Source organism: Symphodus melops, assembly GCF_947650265.1.
Source record: "Symphodus melops genome assembly, chromosome: 21".
Lineage (NCBI taxonomy): Eukaryota > Metazoa > Chordata > Actinopteri > Labriformes > Labridae > Symphodus > Symphodus melops.
Genome location: NC_136711.1, coordinates 10,410,794 through 10,430,523, shown reverse-complemented (window position 1 = coordinate 10,430,523; position 19,730 = coordinate 10,410,794). Strand labels below are relative to the sequence as shown.

Here is a 19,730-nt window from a genome sequence, read left to right as displayed (position 1 = left end):
ACATCAAAGTGACGCTGAACTCGCTCAGATACAGCCAGCCGACTTGAAATATAAAGAACTCAAGAAAGGTTATAAAAAAAGTGACTTTTTATTGATTTGGATTCACACTAGAAACAAACATCAGCAGAGCAATCACACCATGAAAATAAGAGTAGGTCAAAAAAAATGTTTTAAACTTAATACCATCCAATATTTTAATCATGTTTAAATTGTATTGTTTGTACTCACAATACATGTATGTTGACGTCTCCTCTCTGCTGTTTCAGAGCTCAATTTGTACAGATTACGTCAATGGTTCAATGTAAACTAACACCGTAAACAACCTGAAATAAACATCTGCAAGGCAAATGAGAGTTTTGTTTTAAAAATGCCTCACATTGTGCTCGGCTGATTTGTTTTCATATTGCTGTAAAAGCTCAGGTCAGATCTGATCGGATGCTCTGATTTTTGTTTAACACTTAATTTCATGTGTTTTTTTTCTTCTTCTAATTGTGAAGGCTTTAGTTATAATGACAGAAAATAAATCTCCATTTAAGATGTGGGCATTGTTTTGAGAAGCATAATGTTTTCTTTTTGATCCGGTAAATATAAATATAAACAAAAAGAGGCCCCTTAAATTTGTACACACTAGTGTGATGACTGTACACAGATGATGGACAGGAGGACTGACAGCCTTTGAGTGACATTTCGCTGCAGTTTGAAGGGAAAAAATAACTGCTGTGCTCTCTCTACAAAAAAAAACAAAAAACAAGAGTGCTCATTTTGGAACACACTTTTTGCAAGTGGTCCAGAAAGACTGAGTGAAGAGAGGTACAGTTTATCTCTTGAGTTGAGTGACAGAGCTCTTCTATTCAGCGGCTTGTCATTGCAGCCGTAAGCAGCATGTTTTCTTATCACCAATAATGTCTCTGAGGACAGACTCATCCTCTTAACCCACTCAGATTGGTCCCTGTTTTTATTTATTTTATTTTCATACCCTATGTATAGGCAGATGGATTAGGTTTATAATTAGAATACAAAATGTGTAAACAGTGACTTATTTCTGTGCAGCAGTGTGTCAGTACAGCTCCATCATCTCTTCTAGTGACACCTGCAGATCCACAGACTTCAAGGAGGAGGCGCCTCCTTCAACAGCCATGTTCTTTAATAACTCGATGGAGGTCAGGACCACCTTAGAGTAAAAAAGGCAGAAAGAAGTGAAATGAAAGGACAAAAGTAGGACAGCAAATCGGAGATTAACAGCAACCATACAATTCAAAACAGCAGGAGCTATGAAACATATAAGACTGCTTCTGCAACTTTTCATGTAAGCATGAATCACTGTTCTAAAATCTTGAACACTACAAGGATCAGCTTCCACTGCAGGTAGTTGGGCTTTCTTCCCTCTGTGAAATTTGTCAATACTGAGCCCCTTGAAATGTGCAGCTGACAAAACCTACCTTGAGTGAGCAATTTTGGGTGTTTGATAATTCATGACATTTGGTCGAGGTATGTGCAGCAGAAGGAAAAAACTGCCAAAGTGAAATACTGCTTATCGGTCTTCGGGAGCACAGCACTGTCAGAGCACTTAAATAATTAAAGGGTTTCTCACCTCTACTGTGATGAGTTTCTTCCCCCAAGGTCTGTCGTCTGGGTCAGGCCACTTCTCCCCAAGGCAGAAGAAGAGAGAGCAGGTAGGGGACTCTCTTCCATCAATGAAGTCCAATATTCCTGCAGGGAAAGGACATCAATCACCACACTGAGCAGACAAGCCAACAGCACGCATTTGCTAAGGTAAGCAAAAACACTCTACATAATTTGTCCTTTATCCCACCTCGCAAAAAGTCTTTGAACTGAAACAGCGGTTCTGGATGCATTTTGGAAATCTCCTGGCTCTGTCTGCTTTTGTTGTATTTGGAGAGGCTCCAAAAAGCTTTGATTTCACCCCGTCGCTGGCTGTAGACCACCTGACCTGACACCCCCACGTCCAAACCATCCCCCAGTTTGTCCAGGATGCGATTGGTCAGTTTGGCTTGAGTTTGATCCAACATGGCCCCAGGACTTGGCAGAGAGACCAGAGAAAGGCCTGACTCTGGATCAAAAACTGTCCCCATGAGTTCAGGCCTGATGTGTTGACATTGCATACAAGAGATTTTAAGGGTAATGATTTCACTTCAGGGGGAAAAAAATACAAAAGTCTTACATTTGTGCAGTTAGTAAACTATGTCCCTGCACTAGTCAGGAGATGGTTAGCTTAGCTTAGCAAAAAGCTAAGCTATATAGAAAGACTTAAAAAAGCAAAAGACACGTTAGTGAGCCTTGAGGTAGCTGTTTGTGGTTTTAGCTTTATCATGTTTATTTCCCACGTTTCCAGTCTTAATGCTAAACTAAGCTGATCAGATTCTGACTCACTACAAAATAAGCATACTGATACAAAAAGCGTTCTTTGTAATAAACAATCAAATGTTTCACCTCCCTGTCATATTTGTATTATATATATGTATGTAGTTAGACCAGAATGTGGCTAGCTTAGCTGAGCACAAAGCTTAGCTACACAAACACAAGTGAAAGTAAATGGATTTATTTCCAGCAATATCTTATTTATATATTATAAATACATATATTTATCATAATGTATTTATTTCAAGCCAACTTAAGAATAATGAACATTTGTCAGACACGTTCTCCTGTATTAGAGCTCTGTTTGGATGTTACCTGTAGACTAGGCGAAATCCAGCTTCATTCTCAACAATCTGCTCAGACACCTTTACCCCTCTGTAGTAGACTAATATCTTGAAATGAGTCTCTAGAGGTTAAAAAAAGGAAAGGCATGTTAAAAAAAGTTCTTTAAACAGTATTCCTTTTTAAGAACAAGCTATTATTTATACTATGAAGGATTGATGGCCCTTTCATTACATTCAATAAAAATAATTAAATACAATTGTTGAGTTTCTGTGATATTTTTATACATTTTTTGTCAGTTTCATCCATCAACCTACTAATACTGTTTCCATCACTGGTCTGGGTCACAGTCTGCAGGAACTGCTCCACAAGCTCCCTGTCACTGGCACCGCCCACAGCTCCCTCCATTGGATATACTGGTTGCTCAGGCAACCCAGTTTCCTTGGCTGCACCCTCAAACGTTACTGGGTACTGCTGTTGCCCAGGAAACGCCTGTGCACCAATCAGAGCCTGGCTCTGAAGCTGCTGTTGCTCGGGAGGAGACTTGAAGCCTGTGATGCCCTCTGTGGAAAAGTTGGGAGAAGTGTTAGTGGGAAAGTAGCTTCTTGTTTTGTGCTCATACTGCAGCAAAGAGGAGAAATGATGAAGCGGGGCTGGTGAGCATACCTGTTTCAGGGCCAATGTTTAGTCCCTGTAGACACTCTTGGAGAATATCGTGGTGCACAGTGGATTCTGCTGGTAAATTTTAGATTTACATGAAGTGATTCTAAATTCCTGGATATCAAATTTACGATGTGACAAATTGAAAAAGAGGCATGCAATTTTACCAGAAAGTCCTGTTTCTGCTTGATGGAAGAGAAAGTCATCAAGACACGGGACAACCTGGCTCTAAAATATAAAAGATACATACTTCAATAAGTTTATACAGAAGATTAAACTCATTTACATGCATGTTTCTGGGAAGTGGCTTACTTCCTGTATAGGAACGCGACAATTCTCAAACAAATCAGGGTCATCTTGATCCTGGGATCCAGCAGAGGAGGTAGCTGTGAGAGAGAAAACAAAGAGTCACTATCTGCTGCTTCCCATCTTTTGGTCATTTATTTTGTCTTAGGAAACACATCTTTACTCTGATAAACCCCTTTACAAATGGTATAAACAATCAAGTTCTCCATTAGCATTTTAGCTTGACAAACAGTTAGCAAACCATTGAGTTAAAGAATAGAGTAATGTGATCTTGAGCTGAGGAAGTGATCAGATATGTACAATATGTCGCATTCCCATTGTAAAACCAAACCCATATGAACAAAGCCTGCAGTAGACTCAAGGTGCCTTTACTGTTTTACTGTATTATTTCTTTAATTTACATCCCCTTAACAGCATAATAACATGAATAACAGAAAATAGCTCCCAATGCCTGAAACTATAATCAACACAAACAAGCTAAATCAATTTGCACAGGTGAAAGTGCAAGACAAATGTAGCATGTTTGGATTTGTGAGGAAGCAATCTGAATTTTGTTGGTGCCATTTTTCATGCCAGGTGCCAGAGGACAGCACACACGATGACAGGAAAACATACTTTTATTAACTTTCCTGTCTTTTACTAGAGAAAAAGGACCAGATGTGGATTGCGTATGGCACACCTTGTCGATCGTTACCTCCGGATGCAGACTCCTCCGGCCAGCGAAAAACTTTGTGTGGGTGCGCTGCGTCGTTTTTGTTGTCAGACACCAGTTTGAAGCCTTTGGCTCGGAGGGCGCTGCGGAAGTTCCTCTTCCACACTGAGGCCTCTCCCTGTGCCTGGCCGTTCCCACTCACCTCTGCCCAGGCCTGCAGAGAGGAAACAGGTCAAAGAAAAACAGAACAGACAAATGGATTCTTTAAAGTATCTTGAATATGCAAAACACACAGCATACAAGAGATACATTTTGTCAAGTAGATATATTCGGTATGTTTCCTTACTTCTATACAGCCACATACATTTATTTGTATTGTTTTGTAGATAAGGCATGTGCTCCATAATGACCTTAAAAATGAGAGTGTCAGTGTTGGATGAGTCCTGTCTTAACGCATGTTTCCAGGGGATAGAGAACTCTGTGCGATTCGAGTTCGTCCATTGGACACCAGGATACTGTTCGCTGTTAATCTTTCCCCGCAGCCACGGGATGAGCAGAGGTTTAGAGTGAGCCATTCCTGCGGGTGCAAAAATAAAACCAAAACGTCCAACCTAATCAGAGTCATTGCACTGACCACATTGAAAACAAACCGTTGGTTTCTTTAAATCATTAACCCTAAGCTTATTAATATCTGAATAATGTAAAATTCATTTCCATTCCCAAATGAAACTATCAGTATGTTAGCCTAGCTCTTTGTGCGCAGAGTACGTAACTTGTAATAAATGTACAAGTTCAAAAATCACACAAACACACAAAACCAGACACAAAAAAAGAAAAGTTAAAGAAGGTTAAGGAGTAGGTCAACACCATGATAGAGACAAATTATTCAAATAAGTAACTGAGCCAGTGTCCTTTGTATTAGTGTGAGTATATATCAGAATTTCCAGGTCTCTAATAAGAAGCACTGTTGACTTATTTTACAACTAGACCTGTTATATAGCATTATAAACACCTCAAGATTTTAATGCTTCAATGACAGTTTAATGAAGATGTCTAAATAGAGAGATCGTAACACATCCATAAATCTTATATGACAGCTTACTCTTTCTTTGCTATGGTTCAATTTCTAAATTGCAAGAAAGAGGAAGCAGGCAAATAGGATGCACCATCTGCAGCGCTAAATATCAAAATGACCCTTTTAAGAACTCTAGCTGACTCGTTGTCTGTGCAAAATGTTATTAATTATAAGTTTAAGGTTGCAAAAAAACAAAACAGAATTGGTCTGAAATATAAGGTAAGCATATGGGCCAGTGGTGTGGTCCAGGGACACGTCTTAAATCTCCTCTGATTCACAACATTGATTTATTGGCAATGTTCAGGAAGGTGAAGGTCACTGTCGCACTGTCTCTAATGAGCTAGTAATAAACAGGAGTAGTCGCTGTCATGTCACAGAGGAACAACAACAATTGGGGGAGAAAACGAGTAGCTTACGTCACTTTTTTAGGCACAACAACACTGTTGACGGGTTCAAAGTTGCAAAGTAGCTAGCTTGGCTACAGCGACGACAACTCATACTGTGTCTACAACAAAAATATTACAAGAAATAATCATCTCTTACTTGTTTGGCGAGTTCACACCCGGTGCAGCAGCTTGTGTTGGGTTCACTTACAGTCCACGGTTAAACATATGACGCGGTACTGTAGTCAAATGTACATTATAGTAACAGTAGCTCTGTGACAAGCTGTCTCTCTCTCCCAGCTGCAAATTCTTTAAATACCGACACAGTCCCGCTGCTGTTAGACCGTGTGAGGTTTTCTTGGGAAACTCCGAGTCTCAGTTTCGTTTTCCAGATGTGACGTCAGCGCTCATTTAACACCGGCAGGGCCCGCTAGGTGGGGTCTCACACACACACACACACACACGCACACGCACGCACGCACCTAAATGTGTGCGTGAGATCCCTCAATTAAACTTGTACAAAAACACCCAAATTAACAAAACAAAAATGTTTAAGATAATAAAGGCTAGGTTACAACTTTTAAAAAATCTAAATCTAAAAAGCACATTAAATTACAATCACAAATGAATACAGAACATTGTGTATTCAAATGGGATAATTACAAATAAATCTTTGAAGTTTTAATTTTTGAAATTGCTTTTCGTTGCATACTTGATCATAGACGTCACAAAGTATACTCAACATCTACTGTCTCACTCTTCAGACGATCAACACAAGTCCACAAAGACATGGCAGGGAAATGAAAGACCATTTGTTCTTTGCAGATTTTATTTGTTTCTCAAATACAGGAGTTAATGTACAGAAGGACAAAGAATTTCATCAAGAACTGTACAATATTTACACGCCTTTTTTTTTCCTTTTTTATGGAAAATTAGATTGTTTTCAAAATAAGTCATAGTATGCACAAACATCAAAATGATAACAATGAAATGACTATTTCCTCTTTAAATATTACTTATTTATACTCCTTCTTCCCACTTGGGAAATGGATAGTTTACTTCTTTTTTCTTTGCACCTGCATGACTGATGGTTGAACTGAAGCACAACAATGTAAAGTTTCAAATAGATCTGCCAGTCCTCCTCTTCTGCTTATTTTTTTTTTTTTTAATTACTTTACACCCACTGTACTACACCCAATATTTCTGTCTCAGCATGTGTCCTGTTTGTATAGAGAGGGAAGACAGCTTGGATACGTGGGTAACGACTGTATACTGAACCTGTAAAAATTAAAAAGGTTTTTAAAATGTTCGGGCAGCAAACCCAGCGCTTGTGAGAGTTTAAGTTAAAAACCTCCTCATATAAATAATAAAAATGTGTTTATATATTATCACACAGCGGACTGGAGCTGCCCTTCACATAGCACAGGATGAGAGAGAAAGAGAGAGAGAGAGAGAGAGAGCGGTGTGTTATCACATTTCATGTTTCTGTCCTGGACAAGTCTATGTTCACGCTGCTCACGGCACACTCTGCACGCAGTTTAAAAAGCATTCTCACCCTCGTCCACTCTTTTCAAAAGCCGACAGCTGATGTTAGTCTTCAAAAAAATAATTTATGTAAAAACTAAGTGGTAACAGTTTTTCTTTGAACCATCGTCTTTATGACACGCGGTTTACACAATGTCAGTGGCTCCTCCGTTGACTTGGTGTTTCGCGGCTCGTCCTCTTTGTCCTTCGCTCCCTTTTCAACAATGGTCAATTCCCTCCTGATCTGCCAGGGACCAGTAGGGTGGGGTCCTCCCTTCCTCAGAAAATGAGACAGTTCTTTAGTCTTTGATCGACAGCAAGAAAAATAACAGAGGCCAGTGTCCGAGGTCACATGAACAGACCCTCTTGTGTTCACCAAGGGCCTTTAAAATCCATCTTCAGATCTTAGAGATCTGGGGGGGGAGTGGGCTGTACAGTAGGATAAATCTTTTTCCATGTTTCCATTTTCTTTTCATTTCATTCCCCTTGCCTTTTTTTCTTAGTCTCTTTTCTGCGTTTAGCTCAGGCTTTGGTGCTGAGCGTGAGCAGCTCGATGAAGGAACTGAAGAGTGTATCCAGCCAGCTCTGGTTGGCCATACACTGCTGCACCACTTCCTCCTGGCCCGGATCCTCGGCCGCCTGCTCGATGGTGTTGGTCTGGAAACACAAGACGATTGTGTTGAAGAAGACTCAAAACAGGGGTCCGAGCCAAAAGACAGCATGTACACGCTGGATCTATCTGCTGAGATGTCTGCTTACTAAACCAAAGCTCCGAAAGCTCCATGCTCGAAATGATAAAAAAAATAAATCATTCAATTTGACAAAAACTTGAGATGTGAACCCTTACCTCTTTTTTGCACTGTAAGAAGGTGTGGTACTTATAGTGATGCAAGGAGTGGTACAGACTGTAGATGCGATACGAGTCAGCTGACAGCTTAAGGTCCTAAAAGACAAAAAATAAATAAAATCAACTCTCACATCAGCAGGTTATTTCAGGATGATTGCGCCCCTGTTACGTCTAGAACCCACAGAGGCTGTATGGTGGGGCGAAGTCGTTACGCCCCTGATCCGCCTATCGAAGGAGTAAAAGAGGTGTAACGTTGACGGTGTTGGTGCATGTCTCAGTGTGTTCCCGAAGTTCCCGTAGTGTGTTGACACGGCTGCTGTAAATCCCACACTGGCACCCGAGTGTTAAAGTGTTGGGGATTCAATTTTATATACAAAGGCATCATGACAGAAGAACCTTCATGCTGCATAGTGATCTTAAAATGGCAAAAAAATAAAATAATGTTTTTTACTTTTTGTAGTTTTATTTTTCCTTTTAGATCTTTTGATGGAGCCATTCATGGTCACTCGATTTCAAACTCATGAAATGTGTCTATATTTAACTATGCTGCAAGCCAAGTGTTTTTTTGATTATCATTTTAGAATAAAACAAAAATAAAATGAGTAAAGAAATAAGATGGAGCACATTTGACCAACTTCGATTTCTTGGAAAGCATAAAAACCAAAGTCAACAAGTCCCCTTTCAGCTCCCTGAAGGACAGACTGAACACGCAGCAGGTTGCTAGGAGGGGAAGCTCGCACAATATTCTCTTCTGTGCCTCCATCTTCACCGTAAAAACACGGTGGACTCAGGTCTCAGTAGACTGAACATTTCAGGATGGTTACTAACTTCCGGGTTTTGTGCAGTATGGTTTGGAGGCATCCTTTCAGGAAATATAAACGTATTTTTAACACCCACAATGCTGTGTGAAATTTACTTTGAGGATGGGCGTGCCTTCTAAAAGGTTTGTGTTAATTGATGAAATGCAAAGTGAAGTTTTGTATTACTTACTGAGCAATTGTGCATATCACATCGGAGTCGGAGTGTAAACCACATGAGGCGGACATTTCCACACTGAATGAATGAGACCATGTAGGGACAAATATCTGTCTTCTGAACAGTAGGTCCTAACAAACTACAGCACGGGCTGTAGAGACTGTTCACAGTCAGACTGAGTAGGCACTTTGGAAGCACCCATGGTCTCAGCCCGACCCAGAAACCAGTAATCATGTGGTATTAAACGCAAACTCCAACTCAAACAATGACGGGGAAAAGAATCTATTTGTCATCAGGAGGTGGCGTTTCACTGAAAACACATGAGTCCTTGGTAAACCATACCTGGGGTTTAGGCAGGGTCTTTTTAACTCTGTTGAGGGTCTTGCGGTTGTAAGCGTCCCCGCTTAACCGTACCCTCACCGCTCCTGAGTCCAGCGGGTCCACAATGATCTGAGGGTACGCATGCAGGACCTCCTGTCAAAGAAGAGGAACAACAGTACAAGCAATGTCAGAACCAAGTGGCTTATCATTACACCCGAGTCATTCAGCATTTTGATTTCATTGTTTTAAATGTAGTTTCTGTTTACCGACGTATCACTGTACTGTAAACCATGCATGATCCTTAGTCTAATATTTTTCTTTTTGGAAGGTCTACATTTCCTGCCTCTCAAATGATGAGCATATTCTAAAAACCAAACCTAACATGAACATGTAAAATCAAGCTGAGGGTTTTTTTTTCCTCAGCCCTGGTGGAGAGAGTGAGAAGCGGGGCAAAGAGGACAGATTACCTGCTGCTGAGCGCTCATCCCGACTCGTCTCAACAGCCTCCTCTTCTGTTCGCTGATGATGCTGTCGATCTTCCTCATCGGCGGGAGGTAAAGCTCATCTGGTGGCCAATCAAGGTAGAGGAGCTTTCATTAGTCATCACTCATGTGCACGCCAATCATTTTAACACCGTGGGCAGTTTCAAAGCAGCTCTTTCTGGCACGCTCATCCACCAGCATTCTTGGTGCTTTCCTTTGACCTGTCACGCCTCGTTGATTTTAGATTTCAAAAGGCGCCGAACGAGTCAGTGAAATATGCACGCTGCAGAATTCCCCTGCTACTGTAAGGCCAGTTTGTCAAGCTGGATGTCCCGATGTGAAACTTGCCAGCTGCTACTTTTGTCTGCGATGCTAATGGCTATTTAAACCTGCCTGAGTATCAACGGAAAAACTTAGAAGCCGTCTAATGCATCGATACAGCTGAGGTCTACGTGCACATGCGTTTTGATAGAACCACTGTCGAGCGTCAACAATGCACCGTGCGTGCAGCTGTTACCGTCTGTGTCCTCCAGAGCTTGGATCATGTCGGGGTCCAGCGCTGTGCTGACCAGCATCTCCACGTAGCTCCTGAACATCTCCCTCATGGCACGGTTGTTCACTCCGCCTTTCACTGGCACTGAGTTGACAAAAAGCAGAGTTAACTTCTATCAAACACGTTTGGGTTTTTTTTCTTAGCTTTAAAAATGTTATTAGAAGCCACGGTCCTTTCAGTCCGTGCTTGAATCACATTGTTCCTGATCTGTAATTTATATTAGTCTTCATTTTTATTTCATAATTTATTTTTTTTCCAGAAATTTCCATTTCTCTAAATTTAAAAAAATTAATTGAGATCTAATTTCTTTAAATATCTAATCATGATATTTCCTGGCTGCACTCCGTCTTCAATTTTCAGAAACTCTATTTTAAATGCTCTCAGTGACTTTTAATGAAGCCAGCATTAGGAATCACAAAGGCCTCTCACTTTCATTCTCACTCGCTGCCTCCTCTGATGAGTCCGAGTCTGACGACGAAGGTATTTCCTTCAGCCACTTCTTCCTCTTCTTGGGCGGTGGCTCCGCCTTCACTTTAGTCGGCTTGGACTTGGGTGGGCGTTCGGCCTTCTCCTTCCTCTCCACCGCTTTCTTCTCCTCCTTTGCTCTCCCCCGCTCGGCTGCTGCTGCGGCACGTTTGTCCACCTTCTCCTGCTGGGGCTGCGCTCTCTTCTCCTTCTCGGCCTCCTTCTCCTTCGTTTTGGGCCCAGCAGCTGGAGCCTCCTTCTTTTCCCTCGGTTCTTTCGTTGCTGCGCTGGTGGCGGTTCTTGTTTTCTCCCTCTGCTCGCGTTGGACCGGTGGAGCCACTCTCTCCTCCTTCTCGACTATCTTTGCCGGCGCCTGGCTGGCAGGAGGGGATGCCATTCTGGGGAGGGACGGGCGCCTGTGACACACGAGGACATTTTCTACGATTATACAAAATGCTTAAACATATAAACGTCAAACATCAGGAGCAGAAACAAATCACGACAAAACACATTGCTGATACAATGACAGGAATTAAAATCAAACTGATTTGCTTAATTTCAGCAAACCAGTGTGGGTCGGAACTGAAATGAGCAACGACACATTTGTTTACCTTTATCTCACTGGGGAACACGTCCTCACAATGATGCCATTTAGATTGTTTAATGTGGCGTTTATTGGTACCTGAGGGCAGGCGTTGCTCTGCGCCATGGTCTACGTGAGCAGACTCGAACGTAGTCCTTCTTGTTTACATTCTCCAGAAACTTGACATAGATCCGCTGGTATCGCCTCTTAGCGTCTCCAAAGTAGCCCAGATACTGAGACACAAACAGAAGAAGAAATTATACAACAGAAGAAAAAACAACATTCATTATCATTTCTGACGTGACGATGACGACCTGCTCCAAAACAATCTATGAACAATATAGATTTTATATTTTTAAGATTTCTTTTTTTTTAACAGATAATTTATTAGAGTGGGAGGAGGGTTTTTATGGGGGGTGGGGGGGGGTGGAGTTGGAGAGTGACAGGAAATGTGTTGATATGAATGTAAGAGTCTGCAGGTGTGGTTAACCTAGAGGGTGAACTCACGTTGCTCGTGGCACAGAACTGTCTCTGTCCATCTTTGATCTCGGGACTGAACTTCTGCAGGAGGGCTTTCTGCACCCTCCAGATGGGTGGAGGCTCGCGTCCCGTCTGCAGGGCCAGCTGTGCACGAACACACAACAGAGAAGAGATGAAAAGATGTCTCTGCAGCGACTTAAAGACCCCTCAACACATTTTCTAAATGTCATTTTTCCTACTCTGCATCAACAACAGCAATCACTTATCAAACCCTTTCTATACCCGACACCCTCATGTGAAGGCTGCTAAAGTTCTTCTGTTTGCCTAAAAGGAAAGCATGCAGTTGTTCTCTGTTTTTGGCAAACATTGTTTTGAGAGTCTTCAGGTGTTCATGAACGACCTAATTCCACCCTTAAAAAACAAAAAATACCTTGAGGGTTCGAATGTCCTCCACCCGCACAACAAACTCGTCCCTCTCTCTGAAGATTCCCTCCCCTCCACTCTCGCTCTCGTCCTCCTCGCTCTCTCCAGCTATGGCGGCATCCTCTTGCTTCTGGGCAAGGTGCAGCGAGGTGATCTTAGGAGGCGGGGGCTCTTCTGGAGAGGCGGGGGACTCCGGAGATGGCGTGGGAGACTCCTTCTGAGCAGAAGACGGTGGAGCAGGGGAAGTGGGAGCGGGAGCGGGAGCAGGAGCAGGAGCAGGAGCAGGAGCAGAGGCAGGAGGAGGGGGAGGAGGAGGAGGAGGAGGAGGAGGAGAAGGGGTGCCAGGGACAGGCTGAGGAAGGGTAGCGGGTTGGGGAGTTGGCGTTGAGGGGGATGCTGGAGCGACGGGGCTCGGAGGCTGGGAGATTTCCTGTTGTTCTTCCGGTGGAGGTGGAGGTGAAGGGAGCGAAAGGGGAGGGAGGGGGGAGTGGGAAGGAGAGGAGGATGAGGAGGGAGAGGGAGGGGCAGAGGGAGGGTCAGGAGTTTCTGGCGCTGGAGGAATCTCTGGAAGGTGAGCTGAAAGGACAGAAAAGCCAAGTTGAAGTTAGTCAATTTCCTGTCAATGACCGGAAGAGTAAAGCTCTCTGAACATAATTTACGGTCAGTCATTTATCAGACTACAAATATCCAGTAAATTCTCTTATTTCCTGGAAAAAATCTGGGGGATGAATTAAATAAAAAAATGTAGCTAACAGCCTCACCCTCAAGATGAGGCGCACCCAATGTTTCCAGAAGTGGCTCCCCCTCCTCCATCATTTCACTCTCTCCATCCCCTCCCATGCTTCTCTCCTCCTCGTTCTCCTCCTCTTTGTTCGCCTCCATGCCTCCTTCTTCGGGCTGGAGAACATCAGGCTCATTGTTCTGAGAGAGGTTGTGAGGCGTGTGCATGGGAGGCTGAGGGCTAAGTGTTGGGGGCAGTATGGGAGAAAGTGGGGAGTGGGCGGTCTCCGGCTCGGCCTGGGGATGCGGAGGAGAATGGAGCTGGGGCTGGATGTTGGAGGGCAGCTGAGGAGTGTCGTACAGAGCCGAGATGGCGGAGGAGATGCTCTTCTGGAGGTCCTGGTTCTTCCCCACCGAGTCCTCTTCATCGGAGGAGAAGGAGGGCAGGGTCTCCAGGTTCCTCTTCAGCTCATCTTCCAGGCGCTTGGGGCTGGGGCAGTTGCCAAGAGCCAGTCCGCCGTTTCCTTCACTGTCGCCGAATGCAGGCGGAGGTGGAGGAGCCGGAGGTGCAGGAGACAGCGGGCGGAGACCCCCTGATTTACAAGGTGAGGTGTCACCATTGTCAGCTTCCATTCCAGGTGAGATGTCCAAGCCTGGAGGTCTCTTCCCAGTCTTGAGGAAATCCAGGAATGAAGCAACAAATCCAGCCTTGGAGTCAGAGTCCTTTTCATCGCCCTTGAAGTAGCAGAACATATTTAGCTTCATGGGATTCCTTTTAATATTCTATGGTTAAAAAAAAAATAGCATGATATAATCTTGGATCTCTTACCCTTTCCTCTAGCCCCTCTTCATCCACACCTTCACTCATCATGTGGCTCTTCGGTTTGTTTTTTTCCTGGAGTCGGGAGCTTTCGGTGCTGCATGGAGGTCCAGGACTTAAACCGAGAGAGGGAGCCGAGCCGACTGAGCCGTCCGATAAAGCCGGGTCTGTGCCAGACAGAGAGTCCGTCCTCAGCAAGGCATCAGAGGAGGACAGAGTACCAATTGGTAACTTGATCTGAATAAAAAAAACAGGAAACAGATGAAAACAATGAATTCACGAATGACAAAGGCAGGGAAACATGAATACATGCTTAGTAGCTTTTATGCTTCATCTCACTATTATGAAAATGGAAGAAAAAAAGAAAGTTGGAAAATCATTAAGATATTCCAATATATATGTTGGCTGGGTCAAAAACACACGTTTATTATTTTATCTGAAAATAAATAAAAATGTATTAACATACATTTTCATAAATGGTCAATTGTAACATTGTTTAGTTGATTAAGTTCATTATAAGTTTTGGATCTAACTGATTGCGGAGGAGTTGACAGTTCACATTCACAGGCTCCTAAAATGACTCAAATCAAAACTGTATCAAGGCAAACTTTATTTACTTTATTATTAAACTTTGTGTTGTGTTGAGTAATTGTCAGAGATTTGATTTAATTTCTATCTCGACAAAAGTTTGGATTCATGCCGTGAGTTGGCCCAGATACAGTGTGTAACCTTTGTTCTGTATTAGTAACCTAATTAATGAATTAATAATTAATTAGGAGAGACTTTGTGTTACTAATTTAAAGAAAGGGGGCAATAGATGAACCACTTGTTTTCCTTCCTGAGGCCCTACATTTACTTTTAACACCTACGAGTGCGAACACACCGGTGTTATCGTAATGACGAGTTTGAACCGTCGCCGCTCTCTCTGCACTGAATGTGACTGACCTTTAGCGGTGGAATAGGCTCGTGTAGCGGCTGTTGGGGCTGGTGATGATGTTGCTGTTGCTGCTGATGCAGATTATGATGGTGCATCTGCTCCTGCTCTTTCCCGCTCATTTCCATGTACATATCTTCTCTCCTTCCTCCTCTTCCTCGGCTTCCACGGCCCCTTCCCCTGCCTCGACCCTCTGCAACGAATCCCCCTCCCGCCGTCGTCCCGCCCATCTCTCCCATCATCCCTCGCGGCGTGTAGGGCTCAGGCATGGGTCGGATGCGGGGCCTGCCTCTTGGCCTGGGTGGACCCTCTCTCTTGGGTCGAGTTGGCTTTCGACCCCTCTTCTTTGGTCCGTCCTGAGGCATGAGGGAGTGTGAACCCATAGAGGAGTATCCAGAGGAGTGGTAAAAGTCAATGTCACCCATTAAAGGACTGAGGGACCCAGTTCCAGCTCCTCCCTTTCTGCAACTCGAAACCAAGTCCGGCAACAGGTCAGGTAGCCTCCTGCTATTCAGTCGGATGTCCGCCGGCTGATCGGCTTTATCTTCGTCGTCTTCAAACTCATATTCTTGAGCGTAACTTTTCTTCGGCAGGGTGTTCGGGTCCCGGCGCTCCTTCAACAGATGGAAGGAGCTGGACTTGAGGAGCTTTTTGGGACGAGATGAGCAGAAAATGGGTGACTGGAGACCTCCAGAACCAGTTCCCGAGCCGGCTCCGCCAGGCCCAGAAGACATTTTGGGCCCAGGGTTGTTCGGACCAGCGGTATTGGGGCCCATTCCCATAGCTGGGGCCTGGGACTGTATCAATCCAAGATGCTCAGTGTTGACAGTGGAAGGGAGCTCATGGGTTTTAAGGGAGTCTAGATCCAGAGTCATGGTGTTGTTACTGGGTTCTTCCAGGCCGTGACAGTAGGGTTCATACCCCTGATCTCCACCGTGGTGGCCCATCATGTCAAAGCTGGCTCCACTACTTCCCCCAGCTCCACCTGCACTCTGTCCTGCTTTTATTGAATCCATTCCCTCCTGCCCTGCGTGGCTGTCGTTCATCTCCTCCTGCCCCGGTCCGGCGCCTCCGGCACAGCTGGACTTGTAGTCTTCGGCGCAAAACATGTCTTCCATTCCTGGAAAGAAAGAACGGTCCTCATCTTGAAGGAGGGAGTCGGGGAAGCAGATGGAAGTGAGGGGTACGAAGCGGTTACTCTGTTGACTCTGGTCTGATTTCTCCACTGGGCTGACCGTGTCAAACTGGTGCTGCTCCGATCGCTGTTGGTCCAGCTGGTTCTGCTGGGAGGAGAGGGGCTGCTGTTGGTCGGGCTGAGGCTGGGAGTGGGATGACTGGGCAGACTGCGTGGGTATGTGGTGAGGGTGGGGCTGGTTGTGGGGGTGGTGAGGGTGGGCTTGTTGGTGTTGAGAGCTGGGGTGCTGTTGTTGTTGCTGCTGATGGTGTTGGGAAAGATGGTGCATGTGAGACGGGGTGGACAGGCCGATATCAGGCTCCGAGAGGAAGGAGTGGAGTTCGGAGGCGGAGTGTTGCTGCGAGTGGTGGTGCGACGGGTGCTGCCTCTGCTGCTCCTGCCGGTGGCGGTCAGCGCTACCGCCACTCCTCCCCCCACTACCTGCTCCGCTACGCCGATCCTCAGAGACGACGTCAGTGCTGGAGGTCTGAGAGAGGGAGCGCTCGAGCATGTCCAAAGAAGACACCACGGAGCTCTGTTTGACCTGGCTCTGCTCGTGCGGATGTTGAGGCGGGCCGTGGTTGTAGTGGGCTGCTGCCACCTCCAAAGCTTGGGACTGGAGTTGAAGCTGGAGTTGTGTGGTTTGGGACTGTGACTGATTCGGATGTTTGCTCGAGCCAAGCGTCCCACCGGCGCTTTCCATCACAGCTTGCTGTTGGTTAATGGAGTGCTGCTGCTGCTGGGGGTGTGAGTCCATTTTATGGTGCTGTGGGTGCTGATGGGAGTCCATCTTTTGATGCTGTTGATGCTGCGGGTGGGAGTCCATTTTTGGGTGCTGCTGATGCGCTTGGTGGGAGTCCATTTTGTGATGCGGTTGGTGTTGCCGATGGGATTCCATCTTGTGGTGGTGTTGTTGTTGTTGTTGTTGTTGTTGTTGTTGATGCTGTTGGTGGGGCTCCAGTTTGTTTCTGGTGGTGTGGGACAACACCGACTGGAGCAGGTGTGGCGGCTGACGCGACTGATCGGTGGGGGAGTCCATAAGGGAGGTGGCGGCTTGAGACTGGGAATGCTGTTGCTGGACTTCCGGGGTTTTCCGGGGATAGGGGATTTCGGCGCGCTCCTGCGGCTTCTTTTGGAGCTCCATTTGGCTGTGGGACGGTATCTGCGAGTGTGAAGACACGTGCTGACCGTGAGAGGAGTGTTGGGCGGCGAGGGCGTGTTGGCTGTATGGGTCCCCCCTCCCGTAATGGACAACTGACCCCAGGTTGTCATGGTGATGGAGATGTGAATGCACTTGTTCGGCACTGCCTCTCCCTCCGCTGCTCCTGCTGCTTCCAACAGACCTCTCGTTCCTCTGCTGCTGCTGCTGCTGTTGGTGATGGTGTTGCTGATGTTGTTGCTGTTGTTTCTTAAGTGACATCTCCAGCTGGTTTTCCAGCCCTGAGATGGACCCTCCGGACCCTGCATTACCTACTCCGGCAGAGGATGTGGCACTGTGTGTACGTATTACACTTTGAGGGTGGTACCTCTCCTCGGAGGTCTTACCCATATCGTAGGTCAGCCCTTTGCCTGAATCAGTGGTCGGGGGTCCTGACTGGGGCTGAGGCTGGGTTTGCTGGGACGCTTGTTGGGGTTGTTGTTGAGGATGGTGGTGAGCAGCCTGGGGACCGGGACTTGCTTGGGCTTGGAGCAGGTGCTGGATTAGGAATTCCTCATCATCATCTACTTCCTCTTGGGATCTCTGAGAGCCCACTCCGAGCATGGAAGCCTCCTTTGTTTTGGAGGAGGTGGAGTGATAGGACTGAGCTTGGGTGTTGGGACCTCTGGTGTCGGGGTAGCCCTGCGGGGAAGCAAGGAAAGTAGGGGAGAGGACTGATGAGATGTATTTATTAGAGCCTGCACCGCCTGGGGATTGTGTAGGACAGGTGGGCACTGGGGAGTGCAACCCTGGACGGATGATGCCCGAGTTGCCAGATGGAGAAGGGCTGGAGTCCGGAATATGATAAGAGCCTCCACCACTACCGCCTCCACCTCTCTCGTTTGTCATGCTATTTCCTGCTCCTCCTCCTGAGCCAGAGTTCCCACTTCCTGTGCCGCTACTGCTTCCTCCTGCTGATGCTCCACTTCCTGATGAACCACTTGACCTTAAAAGGGCAGGGGAGTGACCGGGAGCGCCGTAGCTAAGTGATGGGCTTCCAGCTCCACCGAGAGAGGATGGAAGTGATCCATAAGCGGAGTCAGATCCATAAATATCAGTCGAGTATGACTGGCTGCGTCCTCCTAAACTCCCATAGCCTTTCCCTCCTGTACCAGAGCTTAGGTCTTGGGCTTGTGGTGAGCTGAACCCACCATAGGACTGAGCCAGGTGGGAGGTAGGGGGCTGATTAGGGGAATATGACTGTGTCTGTTGTTGGGGTGGGGTCTGACCAGTCAGAGCAGAGGTGGGGGTCTTCACAGGGGGCACAGGAGAGCCGTAGCCTGAGAGGCAGGGTTTGGGGAGAGACTGAGGAGCTGAGGAGGAAGTCGCAGGGGGCTGCTGAGGAGCCGGGGGAGGAGGAGCAGGCTGAGGGGGAGGCTGCTGCCTTGACGGGGCTGCGCTGGAGCTGGAGGTTGGAATTGAGTTGGAGGGATGAGCCCCAGAGGTGGCAGATGAAGAGGAAGAGGAGGAAGAGGTAGAGGAGGCAGAAGGCGGGGTGTGGGGAGTTCTTGAGGAGGACGCTGAGCTGGCAGAAGAATAGCCACTGCTGGAGCTGCTTTTGGAACCTTTCCCGGCTGAAGATGAGGAGGAGGAGGAGGAGGAAGAGGAATAGGGAGGCTGGATGATTGGCCGATATTGTTCAGTGCGAGATGGGGGCTTGTGGTCGGATGAGGGGCTCTGGTCACCCAGTGGGCTGCAAGAAAGGCCAGCGTGTCTGTGATGGGAAGCAATCTGCTGGTACCCTGCTCCTCCACAGCTGAGGTAGTGCTGAAGGGAGTGGGCAGCAGAGGATGAGAGCTGAGACTGAGCCGGCGTAGGCCGCTGGTAGTGCTTGATAACGCTGTCCTGGCGAGGTACTGCCCGTTCCTGAGCCGAATTGGACTGGGACTGGGACTGTGGCTGGGGCTGAGCAGAAGAAAAGACGGACGCATTGTACAGCTGGGACGACTGGTCCTGGAGTTGTGACGACAGCAGGTTGAACTGGTGCGACTGCAAGTGCCTGGCGGAAGAGGCCTGGGCTGATGTGCTCGTGGGATCCTGGCTGCCCCTGTAAGCAGCTGCAGCAGCACCCTGTGAGGACAGGAGTCTATCAAAACCCAGGCTGGACTGGGAAGGGGCCTTGATGTGTAGTAGAGGGTCATGTGGGGAGAGAAGGCCGTTGGATGTGGGGCTAAATGTGGGGGTATCCTGGAGGGTGAGGGAAGTGGCAGGGAAAGAGCGGCTGGAGAAGGATGCTGGATGCTGATAGGCTGAGAGAGCTGAGGAGGAGGGGAAGGAGCCAGAGCCAGGAAGGGCTCCAGATATGAATAGTTCAGGAGGAGCAGGCGTGTGCATTGCTGTATGGAAAAGAAAAACAAATAGCAAAATTACTCAAAATCCAACAGGTTTGAAATTATGTTAATCAGCAAAACAAGATAAATAAAAATACATTAAATTGAAAGATTGAAAAATGAAGATTTTGTGAAGATCTATATACAAATGCTCTGATAGCAAC

General features: G+C 46.2%; 2 protein-coding genes across 5 annotated transcripts in view; both read right to left on the bottom strand.

The window, feature by feature from the left end:
- Window positions 1–74: 74 nt before the first annotated feature.
- irf3 (interferon regulatory factor 3) lies at window positions 75–6,135 on the bottom strand. 2 transcript variants are annotated; one of them, XM_079372209.1, is made up of 11 exons: window positions 5,898–6,135; window positions 4,690–4,856; window positions 4,307–4,493; window positions 3,634–3,707; window positions 3,489–3,549; window positions 3,328–3,396; window positions 2,979–3,224; window positions 2,695–2,785; window positions 1,814–2,103; window positions 1,592–1,710; window positions 75–1,171 (listed from the first exon to the last, which is right to left on the bottom strand). In XM_079372209.1, exons 2-11 carry the CDS (start codon window positions 4,852–4,854, stop codon window positions 1,058–1,060), a joined length of 1,416 nt encoding a protein of 471 aa, XP_079228335.1. In that variant the 5' UTR covers window positions 4,855–4,856; window positions 5,898–6,135; the 3' UTR covers window positions 75–1,057. The 2 variants fall into 2 exon arrangements, with proteins under 2 accessions (XP_079228335.1, XP_079228336.1); XM_079372210.1 differs by having other exon boundaries at window positions 4,322–4,493.
- A 413-nt stretch (window positions 6,136–6,548) lies between these two features.
- Window positions 6,549–19,730, bottom strand: part of LOC306842115 (proline-rich protein 12-like) — a 23,189-nt gene continuing 10,007 nt past the window's right edge. For all 3 annotated transcript variants that reach the window (XM_079372185.1, XM_079372184.1, XM_079372183.1), the window contains 12 exons: window positions 14,876–19,572; window positions 13,940–14,167; window positions 13,152–13,845; window positions 12,398–12,966; window positions 11,995–12,111; window positions 11,587–11,720; window positions 10,869–11,320; window positions 10,404–10,523; window positions 9,872–9,969; window positions 9,426–9,557; window positions 8,109–8,204; window positions 6,549–7,918 (listed from right to left, as the gene is read on the bottom strand). In XM_079372185.1, coding sequence (XP_079228311.1) covers window positions 7,784–7,918; window positions 8,109–8,204; window positions 9,426–9,557; window positions 9,872–9,969; window positions 10,404–10,523; window positions 10,869–11,320; window positions 11,587–11,720; window positions 11,995–12,111; window positions 12,398–12,966; window positions 13,152–13,845; window positions 13,940–14,167; window positions 14,876–19,572 — 7,472 coding nt within the window. In that variant the 3' untranslated portion in view covers window positions 6,549–7,783. The remainder of the gene's footprint in view (window positions 7,919–8,108; window positions 8,205–9,425; window positions 9,558–9,871; window positions 9,970–10,403; window positions 10,524–10,868; window positions 11,321–11,586; window positions 11,721–11,994; window positions 12,112–12,397; window positions 12,967–13,151; window positions 13,846–13,939; window positions 14,168–14,875; window positions 19,573–19,730) is intronic.

Excerpts from the sequence above, each read along its gene's own strand:
- irf3 (XM_079372209.1), bottom strand. The coding sequence starts at position 4,854 with ATGGCTCACTCTAAACCTCTGCTCATCCCGTGGCTGCGGGGAAAGATT. Across the intron at positions 4,494-4,689 it reads CTGACACTCTCATTTTTAAG|GCCTGGGCAGAGGTGAGTGG; the intron begins GTCATTATGGAG and ends TCCTCTCTGCAG. Across the intron at positions 3,397-3,488 it reads AGCAGAAACAGGACTTTCTG|CAGAATCCACTGTGCACCAC; the intron begins GTAAAATTGCAT and ends AAAATTTACCAG.